Source organism: Xenopus tropicalis, chromosome 4 (genome assembly GCF_000004195.4).
Source record: "Xenopus tropicalis strain Nigerian chromosome 4, UCB_Xtro_10.0, whole genome shotgun sequence".
NCBI classification, from domain to species: Eukaryota; Metazoa; Chordata; class Amphibia; order Anura; family Pipidae; genus Xenopus; species Xenopus tropicalis.
In genome coordinates, this window is record NC_030680.2 from 62592912 (window position 1) to 62610929 (window position 18018).

Below are 18018 nucleotides of genomic sequence, written 5' to 3' on the forward strand. Positions count from 1 at the left end.
GGCTTTAAAACAGTGATTTTCAAATATATCTGTTGGTTAGCTTAGCATGATGGGAGTTGTGGTCTAACAACAGTTAAGGGCTAAAGTTTGAACACCGCTATCCTAATATATATAATATACTGTTGTCATTGCTGCTACAAGAGGCCCAGCATAATACATGTATTGTCTACCAGAACTTGCCAAAGGATTCTTTTAGCAAAAGTTTCTAGGCGGCTGCCTCAGTGACTACTGGAGGTATAAATCATCTGCACAGAATACAAGAGCATGCTGTTTTGATGGCTGCAGTTCGGACAGATGAAAGTCTGATACATTCAATACCTCCTCTACCCCAAGGGCCAATGGTTCTTTGCAGTGCAAACAATGATGGAAAAAAAAGGGATGAAGTTAAAAGAAGCCAAACAAGTAAAATGACAGCTTTTTGCCAATTAAAACTGATTTGTGAGTAGAGTCTGTTAGTAAGGGATAAACATGTGAGGCGAAAAACACACATCCTGCAATTACGTAATTCCAGCAGATTTCACTGCACAGATGGAGCAAGATTTTAGAAATAATACTTGCTGTTTGCTAGTTAATAACAACGCAGGGAACTAAGTTTAAATATGATTGAAGGTTAGCTTATTAAAGATACATTTTATCATTACTATTGATAGAATTTATATGAATTTGATTTCCATGTAGAATTTCAAATATTACCAGGATAACATGGTCATTTTAATGAAGAAAATAAAATGAACTGAAATGAAGACAAATGACCATGTTTTTTTTTTATTACCAACAATGCAGTGTTTCTTCTTAGAATAACAATGTAATAGCAGGTGCCTGCTGAGTAGTGCATGCTGTATACAATATAAGTTGTGGAGCTGCTTTAGGAAGTCAGTTGTGTGTTTGAGCAACTTGCAAAGAGAGCCTGGGTGATAATGATCCATTAAGGCATATTGTATGTTAATTCTCTTGTATCCATGCCCTCTGAACTATGCAACCAACCAAATTAGGCAGCCCCTTGTGTGCACCTCAGTTAGCAGACTTGGTTGTTATTTCTGACCTTACTAAAGGAGACAAAACCCTTAAGACAACCCACACTCCCTGCACAAACCTCACAAACTACACCTCTGGGTCCTCTTCACTACAGTTGTCAACATGAAGCCAGGCCCAGAGTGGCTTCAACTATACATGCTTCTGTGGTGAAGATTGTAGTGAAGAGGACTTGAGTGACATGAGAAGGAAGATGCCAATCCTGCTGTGCTGTTGTTGGTAAGTTGCTAGTGGTGCAGGTCAGGATGGAGCTTTGTTAATGGGAGCTTGGGTTGTTAAAAGTTTAGTGTTCTCTTTAATACCTTTTCATTTGCACTAGATGCCAGATGTTTGTTGAACATTTTATGGTTTTTCTCACTTTTCCTGGGGGGGATTTTTAATTTACCTATACTTTTTTTCAGGAGAACCTGAGCTTGTGTATTTCCACTTCTGGAACAAGATTTAGAGCTCTAAATACCAAAAATAAAAATGGAAGAATGCATACTAGATTCCAAAGCCAAAAATCCAGGAACATTATGTTTACATCAGGAAACCATAGATTCTTCCAAATCCAAAATGGGTAGCCATGTCTTTCAAACCTAAGTACCAAACAGCAATGCTTTTCTGAACTCAGCCGTTTCAATAAAAATTATGAAAATTCTAATAAATTGCGGCCCTTAATTCTTAAAATGGCAAATTTCTATTTAGCAGTACCCAACAGTACATACTACTAAAAAGTAAATTTTTATGAAAACGGTTCATCTAGCTGAAGCAGGGTTTTACTTACTGCTTATTTATGCAATATATTTTTATAGAAACCTACTGTCACGGTCGGCACCCAATACCAGAGCTAGTGCCAAGCACCCTGGTCTCAGCTCGTGCTTCACCAGTAGCGTGACCGCCTTTGGCTTCGGGAGGAGCCCTCAGCTACTCGGATGCCACCTGGACTTATACGAGAGGTGCAAAGCAGGAGTTCTGGCTAGCAATGGGGCACGACTGTAGAAAGTCAGTTAGGCCAAAGATCACGGTACAAAATAGGGTTTAAACAAGGTCGTCGTCAGGCAGGCTAGGTCGGGGCGGGCAGCAATCAAGGATAGTCAGACAGGCAAGGGTCAAACCGGGTAATCAATACAGCAGGATGAGACGAAATCGTAGTCAAAGTACAAGCCGGGGTCAGGTATGGATAATCAGAATAGTCAGGAGCAAGCCGGGTCAAAACACAGGAAGGCAACAAGGCAGGATACAGAAACGAAGTGTACAAGGCTCAGAAAAGCACCAGGATCAAATCCTATCACGGGCAATGAATCTAATACAAATGGCCCTTTAAATATTTTGAATTTCGCGCCTTTGCGCGCTGACGTCATGACGTCAGCGCGCATGTGCCTTTAAGATGCGGAAGTGCGCGCGCGCGCGCACCTAGGAGAGAGCCGGCACAGGGAGCAGACGGCGCGGCGGGCGTCCCCGCCGATGGCAGCGCGGCGGGCGTCCCCGCCGTGCCGGTAAGGCACTTTTCCTTACACCTACATTGTTTGGGGGAATAGTGTTCCTTTAAAAGCTGCATAACATAGAATCTGCAATCTGTTGCACTTAGGTACTTTTATCCACAGAACGTAGTTGCTACATTCTATGTCACTTACAGGGTTAAGCAGGTGTTTAAGGACTTTATACATAGGAATAAACAGTAAGACTTTAAGGACATGTAAACCTTATTTCACTTAAGGATTCCAAAATGTTAGGCAACCCCAGTGAGATAGATTACTAACTTTTTCTCACGGCTGGTGCTCCTGTTAAAAGTAAACTGCACTGGGCTGTGAAAAAACCACCTTAGTGCTGTGCTGGCATCCCCTTACATTTGTTCACTCTACTGCACATGCACCAACAGGAATTTTGCAAGGGAAGCCCCTTAGTGCTCATTTAACCAGAGCTTGCACACCAAAAGATGCTGCTATCTGAAAAGTGGCAAATGAAAATTCTGGCCCTTGTTGTAGAGAGCAGTGTTAAGGTGCCCATACACTATAAGATCCAGTCGCTTGGCAAGCGAGCAGATCTTCACCCAATATCCCCACCTACGGGTGGGCGATATCGTGTAGCAAGTACCTTAAAAAAAAAAAAAATAATCCGATCGTTTGGCCCTGGGGATTACATTTGTGGCCATGGGGCAGTGCGGTCCCCGATCCGACTGGATTTTCTAACCTGGCCGATCGAGACTGGCCAATTTCAGGCCAGATATCAGTCGGCCAGGCGGCTCGGTTCTGCCCATACACGGGCCGATTAGCAGCCGAATCGGTCCAAAGGACCGATATCGGCAGCTATAATCGGCCCGTGTATGGGGACCATAACAGAGTACAGGGCCCTGTTACAGCCTGTGCCTTTTGATACTCCTTAATTTGTAATTAAACAACCCTTTAGTTAGGGGGCAGATAGGGAGTGATTGAAGGGAACCTACCTCTATCCCCTTACCAATAGTGCTGTTAATGCATTTTTGGGGAAATTGGAAATTCAAGATGAGTTGAATGCATTCTGCAAGGTAAATCACCAAAGGGGCGATCAGAATCTTCAATATGAATAAAAACCAAGGGCCCCTTTAACCAAAGACTTGTGATTTATGCACTAATTCATTCCTGTATGACAGCAACATCTGCATTTTACATTCATTGTGTGTGATTAAATTGCTTCCACTCATTATTGTACAGTAGGTTAAATGGATTTAAAGAGTAAGCTAGACACAGCCTAGATGGATTTCAGCTTTCTAACAATGAAGGGAAAAGGTAGAGCGTGACATTGCTTTGGTTTATTTAAAAGAATAAAATATTACATTCTAAGGAATGGAAGTGAGCCAAGAATAAGTACATGCCTAATTATAGCATTAAATCCTGGCAAAGAATCAAACCATGCATTAATGCACCATACTGGTTACAAACAAAAAGCAATATATTACAGGCTATAAACAAAGAGCATGCTACTTTCACACAAAACTCCACTGTCCATATTATGAAGAAATAAATGAAAACTATCAGTAAAATATAAATGTCCTTGAGGCTCACAGTGTGCATTTCTTACTAGAAGCTGTGATTTTCAGTAAAGGCTTTCCTAGCTTTGTTTGTTGCACAACTTAATAGCATCACAAGCCACAATACAACACAATATAAAACAATACTAAATGTGAAAATCCCATGGAAAGTGCCAATATTGTTAGTATAAGTTCTTGCACAAGTACAGCAAGATTAAAACAGATCTGGAGACAATAATTTCCAACAAAGTAAACATAGTTGCATAGCAGGAACACTTTACATGTAGAAATACATGCCCTATCTCGATGTATCTCTAAGTAGATTGATGTATATGCACAGACACATATACATGTATGTACTGTATGTTTGCGTGAAGATAAACACACGCAACGGTACATGACCCCTACTATTTTCCATACTATCTACCAATATACTTCCTCTACTTGTTGGCGCCATATAGGGGAGGAGGGCTCCTTATACAGTTATGGGACCCCTTATCCATAAACCCATTTTTGAAATAGCTCCAAACTACGGGAAGGCCATCTTCCATAGAGTCCATTTTAACAAATAACTATTTTTTAAAATTATTTTCTTTTTCTCTGTAAGCATAAAACAATACTTTATATTTGTTGGTCACTAAGCTGCATAAATTCATACTGGTGGCAACACAATCCTATTGAATTTCGATAATGTTTACATTTTCATTGTTTTTAGTAGACTTAAGGTATGGTAAGTCAAATGACAAAAAAAACCCTCATGAGAAAAAACCCCAAGCATACTGGATAATAGATCCCATACCCTTACTATACTATTCTGGAACTGCTGTAAAATACAACAAATTCGTTTTTTATTTTGCCTCTACTCACACGATAATGCGTGATATATATATATAACATTGTTTAGTGCATAACTTCTGTTTTGAGAGTCACCTTTCCCCTGGTCAACAGTTATAGCGTTCTGCTCCAAAATGTCATCATTTGCACCAACTTTGTTATGACTCCTTGTAAGAATACACACTTCCTGACATAGTACTTTTTCTTAAAAAAAAAGCAGACCTCTTACAAGGGTAAAGCATCAGGATGAATGCCAGGTTGGCTAATAGTAGAAAGCCTACATGAAAAGGCACATTGGAACCAGGTTGTACATGGATCAATTACAAAAATAATAAAGCAACGCTGGTGTGCTTAAGATAATGAATTTAGAAGTGAATAAAAAAAGATCATGAACTAGATTTATTCCCTTGCACATTTCTATGAATGATGCGATGTCTCTGGGCTGTGCAGCACACTAATGCAGGACTATTATTTAAGGATCAATAAGGAAGAAACACTTTAACGTGACCCCACTGACCCTTGTTTGTAAAGATTCTTTCTTTGTACTGTAGGTTAAGGAAGGCTTATTGATTCATTTCAGCAACATTAGAGTAAATAGTCTCATCTTAAAAGTCTTCCATGATGTTTTTACAAAATGCATGCTCTTCTTATATTGATTTGCTGGATAATCAAGCAGAACAGCTACAGGTTTAATCCTCTGAGAGCTGGAAGACAGGTTAGTTTTTTAATTTTGATTCTTTGACCAGCTTAGCAAAATCTGGGCCTGTAGGCAACATAAACCTGTTTCTTCCTACAAATCCACCACCTCAAGCCACATTGTTTCATACTGTAAACAAATATGTGCTAATAACTGATAATCAATGACCCATAACCAGGTGACGAAGAAGTCTCATATGCTCCCTTTGTACCCCAATAATAACATTACATTCAAGTGGCGAGACCAAGACTAGTCAGATTTCCTGTAAATACAATGTATGCAAAGAACATGTTTTGATGCCTGTATCTTTACTTGTTGTGCTGGCTGAAATATTTTGACCGGACTGTGTGGAGAGTGCCAACTCTCTAAGCTGTGCACCAAGTAGTAATTCTCTGGAGGATGGTGTAAATATTTTTCCCATTGATGCCTGTATCTGACACTCTACATTACCATGAAAGTTTATATCTCAGTATAACAGAAAGATATTGGCCTAAAAGATTGCACAAAAACTTTCTGGTGTGCTTCATCAACACATATAATAAATCATATGGCTTCCACAGGGCCATGAATCACTGCGCCTGAAAAGAGTAGTGTTTTGGACTTCAAATGGGGGAAATCTAGTATACTTATAAGGCATACTATTTTGGTGTCAAGACATTTTCCTTTTGCTTTAACAAACCAATTTTATTAGTAGATAGTGAGAAGATGAGATGTATGTGGTACCCAACACGAAGTCCCCAGAAATCGATATGCAATAAAATTCAGTTAATAATAGTCATATATCCTCCATTGCTTCTGCTTAGATAAATGTAATTGTAGAGACTGATAATAATTGAAGAAGGTAATAGGATGAACAGTCATATGGTGATCATATAATGTCATATACATGAGATAAAATTGAATTGGGTTTCCAAATGCCCCCTCTGTTTGGCACAATCATTGTAATGTGGTAGGTTGTCTTAATAAACTTAGTCTTAGTTTAAAAGCCTTGTTGTCCCAAAATCCTGAGGACTGCATGCATACACATAGCGATCTAAAAGACCTGCTAATCTTCTCTTTTCTTTAGATACACACCCATTTTGCCCACTGTTTTGGCACAGTACTCTGGCACAGTACCCATTATCCAGAATGCTCAGGACCAAGGGTATTCTGGATAAGGGGTATTTCCGTAATTTGGATCTTCATACCTTAAGTCTACTAAAAAAACAATAAAACATTAATTAAACCCAATAGTATTGTTTTGCATCCAATAAGAATTAATTATATCTTAGTTGGGATCAAATACAAGATACTGTTTTATTTTTACAGAGAAACGGAAATCCATTTTAAAAATCAGAATTATTTAATTAAAATGGAGTCTATGAGAGACAGGCTTTCCGTAATTTGGAAATTTCTGGATAACGGGTTTCCGGAAAACGGATCCCATACCTGTACCTTAAACTGATATAAGAGGAATAGGATGTGCCAGGCGATTTGCAAACATGTTGGAAAATACTGTATGTCCGTTTATTTTTGTATCTGGGCATTTTGCCATTGCCAATGTTTTTTGTGAAACTTCTGCAAAAATTCACCAAGCAAGGAAAAAGCGGCCATCGTGTCAAAGGGTGCATCAGAAACAGTTGCAGGTGTCAATTTTTTTTTTTTAGCAGTTTCGCAAATTTTTCTGCAAAGTGAAAAGGGACAGATTCGCTCATCACTAGTGGCTGACCCATTCTGGACTAAATAATTACATAATATCACATCTTATATTAAAATTGCAATGTATGTTCCTGTTCCAAAACCCAGTTTATGTTTGTTAAATCTTGCCATCATTGACTTCTGCACAATATGGCGATGCTTTATAAGCAGAGTTTAGAAATAGTCCCTCTTACCAGTAAAGCAATGCTTCTTAGTGGAAACTCTGTTCATAGTCTTTAGTGAGCAACACAAGTGCAGCATGGTTAACATAGTGAGGATCATCATGATACTCTGCAATAGGAGGGGGAATTCAAAAAACTTCCCAAACCTAAGGAAATAATAATGGGAAAATTAAAGAGCAGTTCATTAGGTTCAGTTACAAGCTAACACTTTACAATGTTACCTATTAAAATGTATTGTAAATGCCTGTGACACAAGTAGCCTGTTGCAAGAGGATCGGAAAAAAAAGCAATTTATGTGATTTGGAAATCTGAAGTTTTTTGTTGCACCAAAAAGTGTTTCACACCACATATGGAACGGGGGTGCAAAAAGTTTGAATAACTTGAAGTAAATCCATGCAAAGCAGATGTGAATAGACACTTCCACTACACAGAATGGCTGACCCAGGAGATAAAGAAGCTCATACTGTACTATAAATTCTTTTGGGATCCAAGCTATGCTATAACTACAGTACATATACACTGTAAGTTTATTGTCAGTTAAAGGGACACCAATGCCAAAATGTACATGTTTACATTTATTCATATACTCAGAAGGATATAAGTGTAAAAACTTTCCTTTTAAAAAGTATTTTATGAGGAAGTGGTTTTTTTTTTTGAAAATTATTTACTTCTGCTGAACTCTACTTTTCTGGTAAGGCTTCTCGCTAGATGTTAGAACAGTGTTGGTAGGGTTTGCTTCCAATCAGCCAGGTGGCCATTGCTGCAGGTAGGCACTGATGTCACGCACTCAGGCCTGGCATGCAGTTGACATTCCCATTCATCCAGCAAATCATTTGGATTGAGGGCTTTGTGCAGGCCAGTCAAGTTGTTCTATAGGTCTAACTTTAGCTAAGGAACCACTCTAGATGACTAACCTTTGCTTTCGTTTTATGCTGCTGTTATAGTCAATTGAAATTCAGTATTTTAGCATAGTTATGTATCTTAACAAATCTGATATTTTTTTTTCTGCATAAATTCTAAACTTCTAAAATGGTTTATTATGGCACATCATTGACATGTCTTTCTGAAAGGTTTGAATGTGACCTTACTACAGTGGAACTTGCCTGTATATACTATACATGCAGGTTGATGTTTCTCTGGTACATTGCTATTCTAAAAACCAAACCACTCATTAATGCAGCTTCTATTAATTCTAAACACGTTTAGAGGGCACAAATGATTTGGGGGAATGAACTGAAAGTTCAAAGAGTTAAGCCAGTTAGAAGTATTGGATTTAATTAGGGGCTGTCTAACAAGAAGCAAATCTTTGCAATGTCATAACTGAAACTGTTACGAATGAATGAATATACATGCCATCAGGTTTAATGATTACAGTATATATTAATAGAAAGAAGATATAACAACCAGAGAGTCTAAATCAACTTTCTAATTACTAGCATGGAATTATTCTCACATTACTGAAAGTCACTTTGTTAAAGTTATTGCATTCATTTATTTGATTCCTTACCAGACAAATATCATACAGAAAAATGTAGTTGTTTTTACTATGGTAGTATTATTACAAATCAGTCTTTGAAAAACTTTGAAAACTATATATATATATATATATATATAACATTTATAGTAACATATATAGTAACATAGTTCAAAGTTATGTTGAGAAAAGACGTACGTCCATCACGTTCAACCATAATGCCTATATATAACCTGCCTTTTGATACCGTTCCCCACAAACGATTGCTTTCTAAACTAAGGTCTATTGGTCTTAGTGAAGTCGTTTGCACATGGATAGAAAACTGGCTACAGGATCGGGTACAGAGGGTGGTTGTTAATGGTACATTCTCAGTGGGGTCCCTCAGGGTTCTGTACTGGGTCCACTTTTGTTTAACTTGTTCATAAATGACTTAGAGATGGGTATTATAAGCAATGTATCTGTGTTTGCAGATGACACAAAACTCTGTCATATATATATATATATTTTTTTTTATATAATTTTACACCACTGGCCCTGGCTTAAAGACTTACAAAAAGTTTTCTTTTTCAAGTGTAGCTTTAAACGACGACAAAAATGTATGTATTTAGTTTGATTTGAATTTTTTGGCAAGTTAGAAGAGTTTTCTAATGATTTTTTATTTTGTATCAGGTCAAACCCAAAGTACAAAAAGATGAGTTAACTTTACTTTTAACAGAAAGGGGTAAGAGGGTTCATATATATATCTGCAAGTACAGCGCGCAAAGTGCAATTTCAAGTAATTTTTTCCAGAATTTCCTCAGAATTTCATCATCACTGCAGGTTAAAGGGGGAGTTGCGCCTTGCACTGCCCTCCTAGTCAGCAATGCACTGCACACATTTTACCGCAAATGGGGCACAATTGCATGGAAGTCTGGTAGGCATAAATTCCAGTGTTTATGGTGCAAGCAACATTTGTGCTTGATTCTCTAGGTGCAAGTATGCTGCACCTATTGACACTGGTCATGAAGGGAACCCTGGGGCTGCCACCTGGTCAGGGGGTTGCAGTAGCTCCAGGGTTCCCTTGCATTAATAGCCTTGCATTAATGGGCACAGCATTGCTCAGTTCAGAATGGAAGGTATAAAGGACTGGGTGGCGCCAAGTGCAATTATAAAGAAGTGCAAAGAAAGCGTTTTGATGCAAGTATGGGGTTTAATGTTGTCGTAAATTGCCCCTAAGACCTTTAAGATGCATCATTCCTTGTTGAAATATATTATACATGATGCACCTCCTTCCAAATAGGAGTACTTGGAACACTGAATTAATGCACTTTCTATTTATTACAGGGAAAGCACAAACTCACTTTGTTCAAATCCTAAATATATAAAGCATGTTGCTTTCCTTATAACCCTTTGTCAAAGTTCATCCAATTCCTGTCTATAAATTCCCACTCAGCTATCTTTTGTCCCAGTCTAACACGAATCTAGTGTTTGACTGATGCGTTTACTGCAAACATGTTAACACAACATGTTTGTTATGTAGAGGCTTATTATACTTTTGAGCTTACATACAATATCAGCATTGCGGTTGAAACAATTTCAGAGAAAAATCAATGTAGGGGATCCTGGTTCTCTGTAAGGCTTCATGTAGAATCACTGTGGGGATCTATTATGAGCACTTTTTCTATCAATGAGATTGGACAGAGTTTATTGTCTCTGTTACACATGCTCTGTTTTTCACAAACTGAGGAGTATGACTGCAGTAACTCTGTGCATAGACAAATAGACTACAGTTGATTCTAACCAGTTACATATAATTATTATTTTATTTAATAAATTACATTCTCACTTCTTATAAAAAAAGAAAATTGCCATCTCAGATTAAAATGTATGGCTATGGCTTCTACAGATTACTCTTTACCACCATATCAACTTGCTTTGTACAGGGAACTTTTCATATCTATATGTGGGATCTATGTGGGATCTATGTGGGATCTATGCTCCGGAATGATTGAGAAAAGTGTTTTTTTCTGAGAATTTCTATAACTGGAGCACCATTCTTTAAAGGACAAGAAAAGTCCCTTGTTGTGTTTACATTGTCAGATAGTTACTCTAATACTATGCCAGTAACTGTTTCTTCATACTAATGTCACCATTAACTGCTGTGTTTAACTGAAGAATTAACATTTTCGGGCTTTAGTGGTCCATTGCTATGGTTGCTAGAATATAGCATGCACCACACCTTAACTCTTGACAATATGCTGCAAGTTTTAGTCTAGCAATATATGAATGGAACAACACTGAAGGTTTATGGTCCCTTTAAAGGAACAGTAACACCAAAAAAATAAAAATGTTTTAAAGTAATCAAAATATAATGTACAGTTGCCCTGCACTGATAAACTTTGTGTGATTATTTTAGAAATAAAACTATAGTTTATATAAATAAGCTAATGTGTAGCCATGGGGGCAGCCATTTAATCTGAAAAGGCACAGGTTACATTGTAGATAAACTCTTTAGAATACAAAGGGAGTCTAAGCAACTTGCTTGTTATCTGCTATGTAACCTGTGCCTTTCCTCTTTTTACAGCTTGAATGGCTGTCCCCAAGGCTACACAGCAAATTGTTTATATAAACTATAGTAGTGTTTACCAGTGCAGGGCAACAGTACATAATATATTAATTACTTTGATACACTTTTATTTTTTTATGTTACTCTTCCTTTAAACATACAATCCTATATTCTTTCTAGTGCCAACCAGTTGACAGCACTATGTCCATCCTTCTGAAGTTTGATTAGGGTATAAAATCAGCGAGCAAAAACTGTACGGTAATCTCCCAATGTTAGTTAATGGTGACTTGACCAATTAGGGTGAAGACACATGGAGCTACTAGTAGCAGCTACTTGTCGTGGCTACTAAAATAGACAATGCTGATCATTTACAGCTAAATGTCTTTATGTGTTTTTTAGCAGAAGCAATTCTCAGTATTGTCTATGTCAGGGTATTTTTTAGAGTTTAGCAGCTGTGAAAAAGTAGCTGCTGCTAGCAGCGTCATGTGTCTTCACCCTTAATCATTGCAAGCTACATCTCTTATTAGTGTAATATCATGCATCTCTAGTTAACCATGACCTGTCTACTTTGAAGAGCTGAAGAGTTCAGTTATAGGGTTCTATGTAGAGTTTACATTCTCTTTAAACAGATATGAAACTGTATATTTTGTACACCATATATATTTAAAGCATCCCAAATGTTTTTATGGATGAAAAGGACTCTCCGCCGAGAATCTTCCCTACTAATGCTATGTCAGTCATCTGATTGCTCTGATCTAATATACTGATATCTAAAATACTAAAATCATTGTGGAACTTTGCTTGAAAGTATTACATTGTAATCAGACATTGAAAGGATGCTAGTAAAAAATGATTTTTGTGATAAGGGTTTGAAACTAAGAAGACTAAACTGCAAATTGTAAACACAGTAGGCAGGATTTTCACTAATGGCTCCCCTTGACTTAATTTGCCCAAAGCATGGTGCTAATGAAACATGGACTGCCGATCTGATTTTAATGTGCTGATCCATTGGAAATGGGAGGCCCTGTTCATATGAATAAACATAACTATCCGTGTGTAAAGTAACCTATGCCAATGACAGGTGACCAGTATATGCTGCCTGTGCAAACATTATGTCTGATTACATTATACAATTCAGTTTGTAAACCCTTCTATATTTTCATAGAAACAAACTCATGCAGCTACAGTATTATGTAACCCTATGCTTTTAGAACCTGAGCAGAAGCAAAAGTAAAAGAGTTAGAGAGATATGTGGTGATTGTTTGGCTTGTTCTAAGAAATTCTCTTATTTTCGTATATACGAACTAGGAGCAGTACAATTTCCAGGAACACTGGAGGTTGTCTTCTGCTATTTCCAGATTAAATTCTTATCATTTACACCAGGGTTTCCTAGTCTTTTTTTGTTTGTTTCATTTTTAATCATAGGACCAGCTTTTATGGTGACCCAATCATTGTTTACAATGAGTTATGAATAGACCATTTTTAAATTCTATTATGTAAACTAGGTAAAACTACTGTATTAAAAGACATCATGAGGACCAGCCTATACACTCTTATGTTAAGAATCCCTAATCTACATTTAGAAATTGCTCTTGTTGCTGCATTTACTAGTGCATTAAAAAAAAACTCTGTATAGTGTTTCAATCGCATTTATTTTTACTTACCAAAAAAATATCCTGAGGATATTAGCCACCAGCAAGACCAAACATACCCAAGTAGAAAATCCATCAGGGTTGGAAGTCCTTTTAATCTCTTGATACTGTGGGATATATGGGACCACACCACCGAAGACGATGAGAGATGAAGAAATCCATGAAAACCACGGCCAGGAATCATCAGAAACCTCTATCTGTTCCATTTTGAATCAATATTCTAAAGCCTTTTCAACTTCTTTGCCCTGGAAATGTAATTGCAGGTGCTGTCAGCTTATTGTTTATAGGGCACAATTTATCATAATTACTTTAATTTGCAAAGTCTAATTTAACTGTGTTGACTGTGTTGTGTTTAAAATCCATTATTATTTATCAATATCTACACTTGCAATTAGTGATCTGTCTCTGTACTGACATGGGGTTTAATACAGGAAAAAATAAAAGACATTTATTTGGTTTAACGCTAAATAGATGTCAAATGAAACATGACTGGATTTAAAAAAAAAAAAGCAGATCATTACTGGTATTGTAAGTTTTTCCATAATTAGACAATTCCCTTTTTGCTCATCTCATTGACATAATCTATTTTCCCAACCTGAGAATGGCATGAGGGGAAATAGAAAAATGACTCAGTCTTGACCATTTACAATATAACCAGCATAAGTAGTGTGACCATTAAAATCTTGTGTTGAAAGCTTATTGGCTATTGTACTGGGTCAAAAAGAAAGCTACATTTGTGTGCTACATTGATATATGCAGTTAATTTGTTCAGTATTATTTTGCTTTTTTTTTTTTTTTTAGTTACACATCGTAAAAAGAAGAATTCAAAATACTGCATTAATATATTATCTATATATATATACTGTAAATATATATATATATATATTTTGTGTGCTTTTTCAATGGTGATCAGGGCATCACTGGTACGGCTATGGTGAACAAAATACAAAAATTCCGAGAAGCGAAAGGTTTAGGAAGCAGTGCCCAATGTTTCCACTGATTGGTGATTCCTCAAGCAGATAAAAATAATTCCCAAAAATAAGACTTTCACCTGTTGAAATAAGACATAAGTGAATTTCAAATAAAATGTAGGCCTCATCACACAGACAACATTCCAAACAATTTTGTGATTTACATTTTATTTCCAAACATAACATCATATAGAAACATGAATGATTAGTTTTCGCTGGCTTTCATTTGTATTTTCTTTGCTCCGAAAGCTTGCAATGTATTTTTATTGGTATCATTTCTACAATACTTCTTTATTTGTGTATTTTATTTATTAATTTGCTATTGGATAACACGGTACTACAGTTTTTGTTTTGGGATTAGCAGCTAGTGTAATAATTTGTGTGCAAAAGTGATTTATTAAGACAAAATATTCACACAAAAGTAATGTCACTAGACATTTTGCAGAATGTAACAATAGCGATAAAATATTTTTTTCAGTTCAGGCAATAGAACGAATAAAAACTGCAGTGAGAGGAGGAGATACCCTTACTCTTACATAATTGAGAAATTTGGGGGATTTTTTTATCTGCATACATGCTTACCATTGGGTATGAATTTTACTTTTGATGTGACATGTTTTGTGTGATGAGATGTATTTTACTTTAATCCTATATATTTTTGGACTACTTGGATGTTAGGATTAACCCTGTGATATGTATTTTTTGTATTAACTCTTGATTGGATTTTTGCTTTACTAGACATGGTTAGCTCTGTGGATCCAGAGAGTTTGTGACATAATCAGTTTTGTGTTACATGCGGATTGGTTTTAAACAATTGGTGTGGGATTAGTATTGAAAATCAAAAATTATAAGAATGGATGGTGTATGCAATGCTCAAAAATAAGCAAAAATAGAACATTCAGTCTAAATAGAAAAAAGTAAATAATGGATGGTAGAGTTTGCAGGAAACCCTCAGTCAGGGGTATTAAATGCAATTTTAGATAATAGTATTATATATATATGTAAATTATTCTGTCCCTTGTAGCCTATGATTAAGTGTTGTGTAACCATGAAATGTGTTAGGCCATATGCATGGGGTATTAATATTTTTTGATGGATTGTAATAAAGATATATTTTTTTTAAGCTAAGCATTGGTGCATAATTATATTTAATAGTTATTCTTCTAAAGCATATTCTGCACTGATGCTATGGATTTACTGTATATGTCTATGATATATATTTGATTTTTTTCCCAAGGATTGACCCTAATTCATTTTTATTAAAACTGGTGCCACAACATGTCAACAATTTAGAAATGCAGATGCATGTTAGTATCTGTATTGGTAAATTGTAAATAAGTTAGAGTTCCTGCTGTTTGGCAGGTGCATGCACTGAAGCTGGGATTCTGAGAAAGAACACCGCATTGTGGGTATAAAAACGTTAGGATTTGTGTGCTTGGCACTTGTGTTTGTACTTTGTTGTCATCCAGCATTTTACATTACATTTGCACAAACAAAGAGGCATGTCTCACTTGTGCACTTGACACTACTACAAAACAGGTAATGGCAAATTTAAATTTTACATATGATTCATTTTTATTTACATATTACCAAAAGCATCCAGAAACCCACATACTGTATCAAACATTTCACTCTGAAACAAAGGTTATTAATATGAAGCTGCTATTACTGCCTCTTGTCATTTGGCAGCCGCAAGAGAATTAGCAAGGTTGAGCAATCAGCTCTGGTTCTCAGTTAGTGTTCCAATTCATCCCACAGATGTTTTCTTTGGAATGATGTCAGCATTCTGTGCTGGCCAATCAAATTCTTTTTACAGAATGTATTCTTTCTTGAAAAATATGCATCCTTCCTCAAATGGATACCATAAAGGAAAAAGCACAAAAATCTTAAGAATGCATAATTGAGATTTGTTATCACTGAAACCAGGGGCCTTAACCCAAACAATAATAAACAGGACCAGACCATTATTTCTTCACCAATTCACAGTTAGCATTACCAATTCAGGTAGGCAGTTCTCCACACCACAATGAGACCTGTCCATTAGATTTCCAGATGGTGAATTGAACAGCATTCATCTCTCCAGAAAATGCAGATCTGCTGCTCCATAGTCCAATGGTACCAACCTTTACAACAAATCCGTGATGAAGTTAGCAAGGCTATTGTACGTTATGAAGTTTGCCTTGTGTGTGCTCATTGCGGTTGCTCGTCCATTAAAAACCCCACAATCCCTTCGGATTCTTCTTAAGCTGACATTGCTTTAGGCAGTGAGTATTCCAACAAATGACATGTGAATTTAGAAGTGACATCTGGACACTTTTGATCATTTACTGTATGTTTCTAGGCTGTGTTTTCTTTAAAGTACATAAGCGCAGGTTTCAGCATATTGCTAAATTCTTTGAAAAGCACATTATACATACTGACAGGAAGGGCTGATAACAAACTCGTTCTTTCTATGATCCTTCCTTGAAAACAAGTTCTGACACATTTATACAGAAGGGAAGGGAAGGGCTGCAATTGAGAGCTTCCTGATCTGCTTGTGAAAATAAAGCAGCTCTCTGTATCTCTTATTGCTGCAGTCACTAGTGTAACACACTGCTCTTTTAGAAGGGGACAAGTGCCATACTTATTCAATTCATACAAGAACAGTAGATTCTGTAATAAAATTTGTTCTGAACTTTTTTTTACCATAGCATATGTGATCATACACCAAAGTTAAAGAGAGCTGATACTTCTTCCATGAACAGAGCATACCGAATAAATGTCTTCATACCTAACATTTTGCTGCAGACCTATCACAATTACCCTTTATCTGTATTTAACACGCCGTATGTTTATTTCTTAGGCATATGGAAACTTTCACGAATGATATCCTAGCTAGGGGAAAGTTCAAACTGTTGCATACAAAGAGAACAGCTAAAACAACTATTTTTTCCTTCTGGGAAAAGCTTGCACGCTATCAGACACTTAACTGTAGCATTCCTGAACTGCAATTCCCAGCAGCCAGGGCTAGCATGGTGTGCCAGTAACTGTATTGCCATAACAGTAGATTCTTTGTTAAAAAAAGAGTTTTGTTTTACTTACAGTACTTTAGACTTTTTTTGTATAAAAGTCAAAATGAAAGTTCTTTTTCTCTGTAGTTTTTCTATAAATACTCAAGAATTAGGCATATTTATTTATGGCTACACTGCCAGAGTGATCATTTTGTAACCATGCTGTTATTAAAACACAAGATGCTATTAAATTGGAAATAATCAATATTTGTTTCTATTTATCTCTTAGAAACTCCATAATGCATCCTCTCCCCTTCATTAGGTAATGGGAAGCTTTCACTAAATCTTTGGTCCATACAAACACAACATACAGGTATGACAGCCAGTCTCCCATACTGTGTGTGTGTAGTAAGAATATCTTGTTGCTACAGTGCATGGACTTGGAATCTCATTGTACCCACATGGGGCAGATACTCACCAGGGCTGTTGGCTCACGCAGGGTGCAGGGAATGCAGTTTTCAAAGTGAACCAGGTCTGGGGCTGAAAAAGAGGAGGAGACCGGGCTGCAAATGTAAACAGCTGGCTGCAGAACTTCCTGCTTAGGATGGAATTACAGAACTTACTGGCTCAGATCTGAAGCACAACAAAAAAGAGGTAGAGCACCGGCACCTAGGGATGCCCCAAAGGTATTATTCACTATGATGCTGCACACGCTGAATGCAGATTGTATGTTTAGGCATCTGTTCTAGTTACTGCAGAAGAATGTACCTTGTTCTGCTAATTATTAAACCATGACTTTCTAACAATGAAAACAACCTAGATATAGATTGAGACTCTCTTTAGCTTAATCAGTAATACGTTTACTTATATTGGCAAGCAGAAATCGTGCCATAAATTCAGTTTACCAGATAATAATGAATAACACCCAAATTAGTGCAGGTTGGGATGATGGAAATCATGGTAACCTAGGGGATG

At 36.8% G+C, this 18018-nt stretch overlaps 1 protein-coding gene across 2 annotated transcripts in view; it reads right to left on the reverse strand.

The window, feature by feature from the left end:
* slc66a2.2 (solute carrier family 66 member 2, gene 2) overlaps window positions 1–17796 on the reverse strand; it is a 38722-nt gene extending 20926 nt beyond the window's left edge. The window contains exons 1-3 of one of the 2 annotated variants that reach the window (XM_012960456.3): window positions 17522–17796; window positions 13095–13327; window positions 7424–7557 (exon numbers count right to left, since the gene is read on the reverse strand). In XM_012960456.3, the coding sequence (XP_012815910.1) occupies window positions 7424–7557; window positions 13095–13288 (328 nt within the window). In that variant the 5' untranslated portion in view covers window positions 13289–13327; window positions 17522–17796. 2 annotated transcript variants of the gene reach the window in all.
* Window positions 17797–18018: the final 222 nt, after the last annotated feature.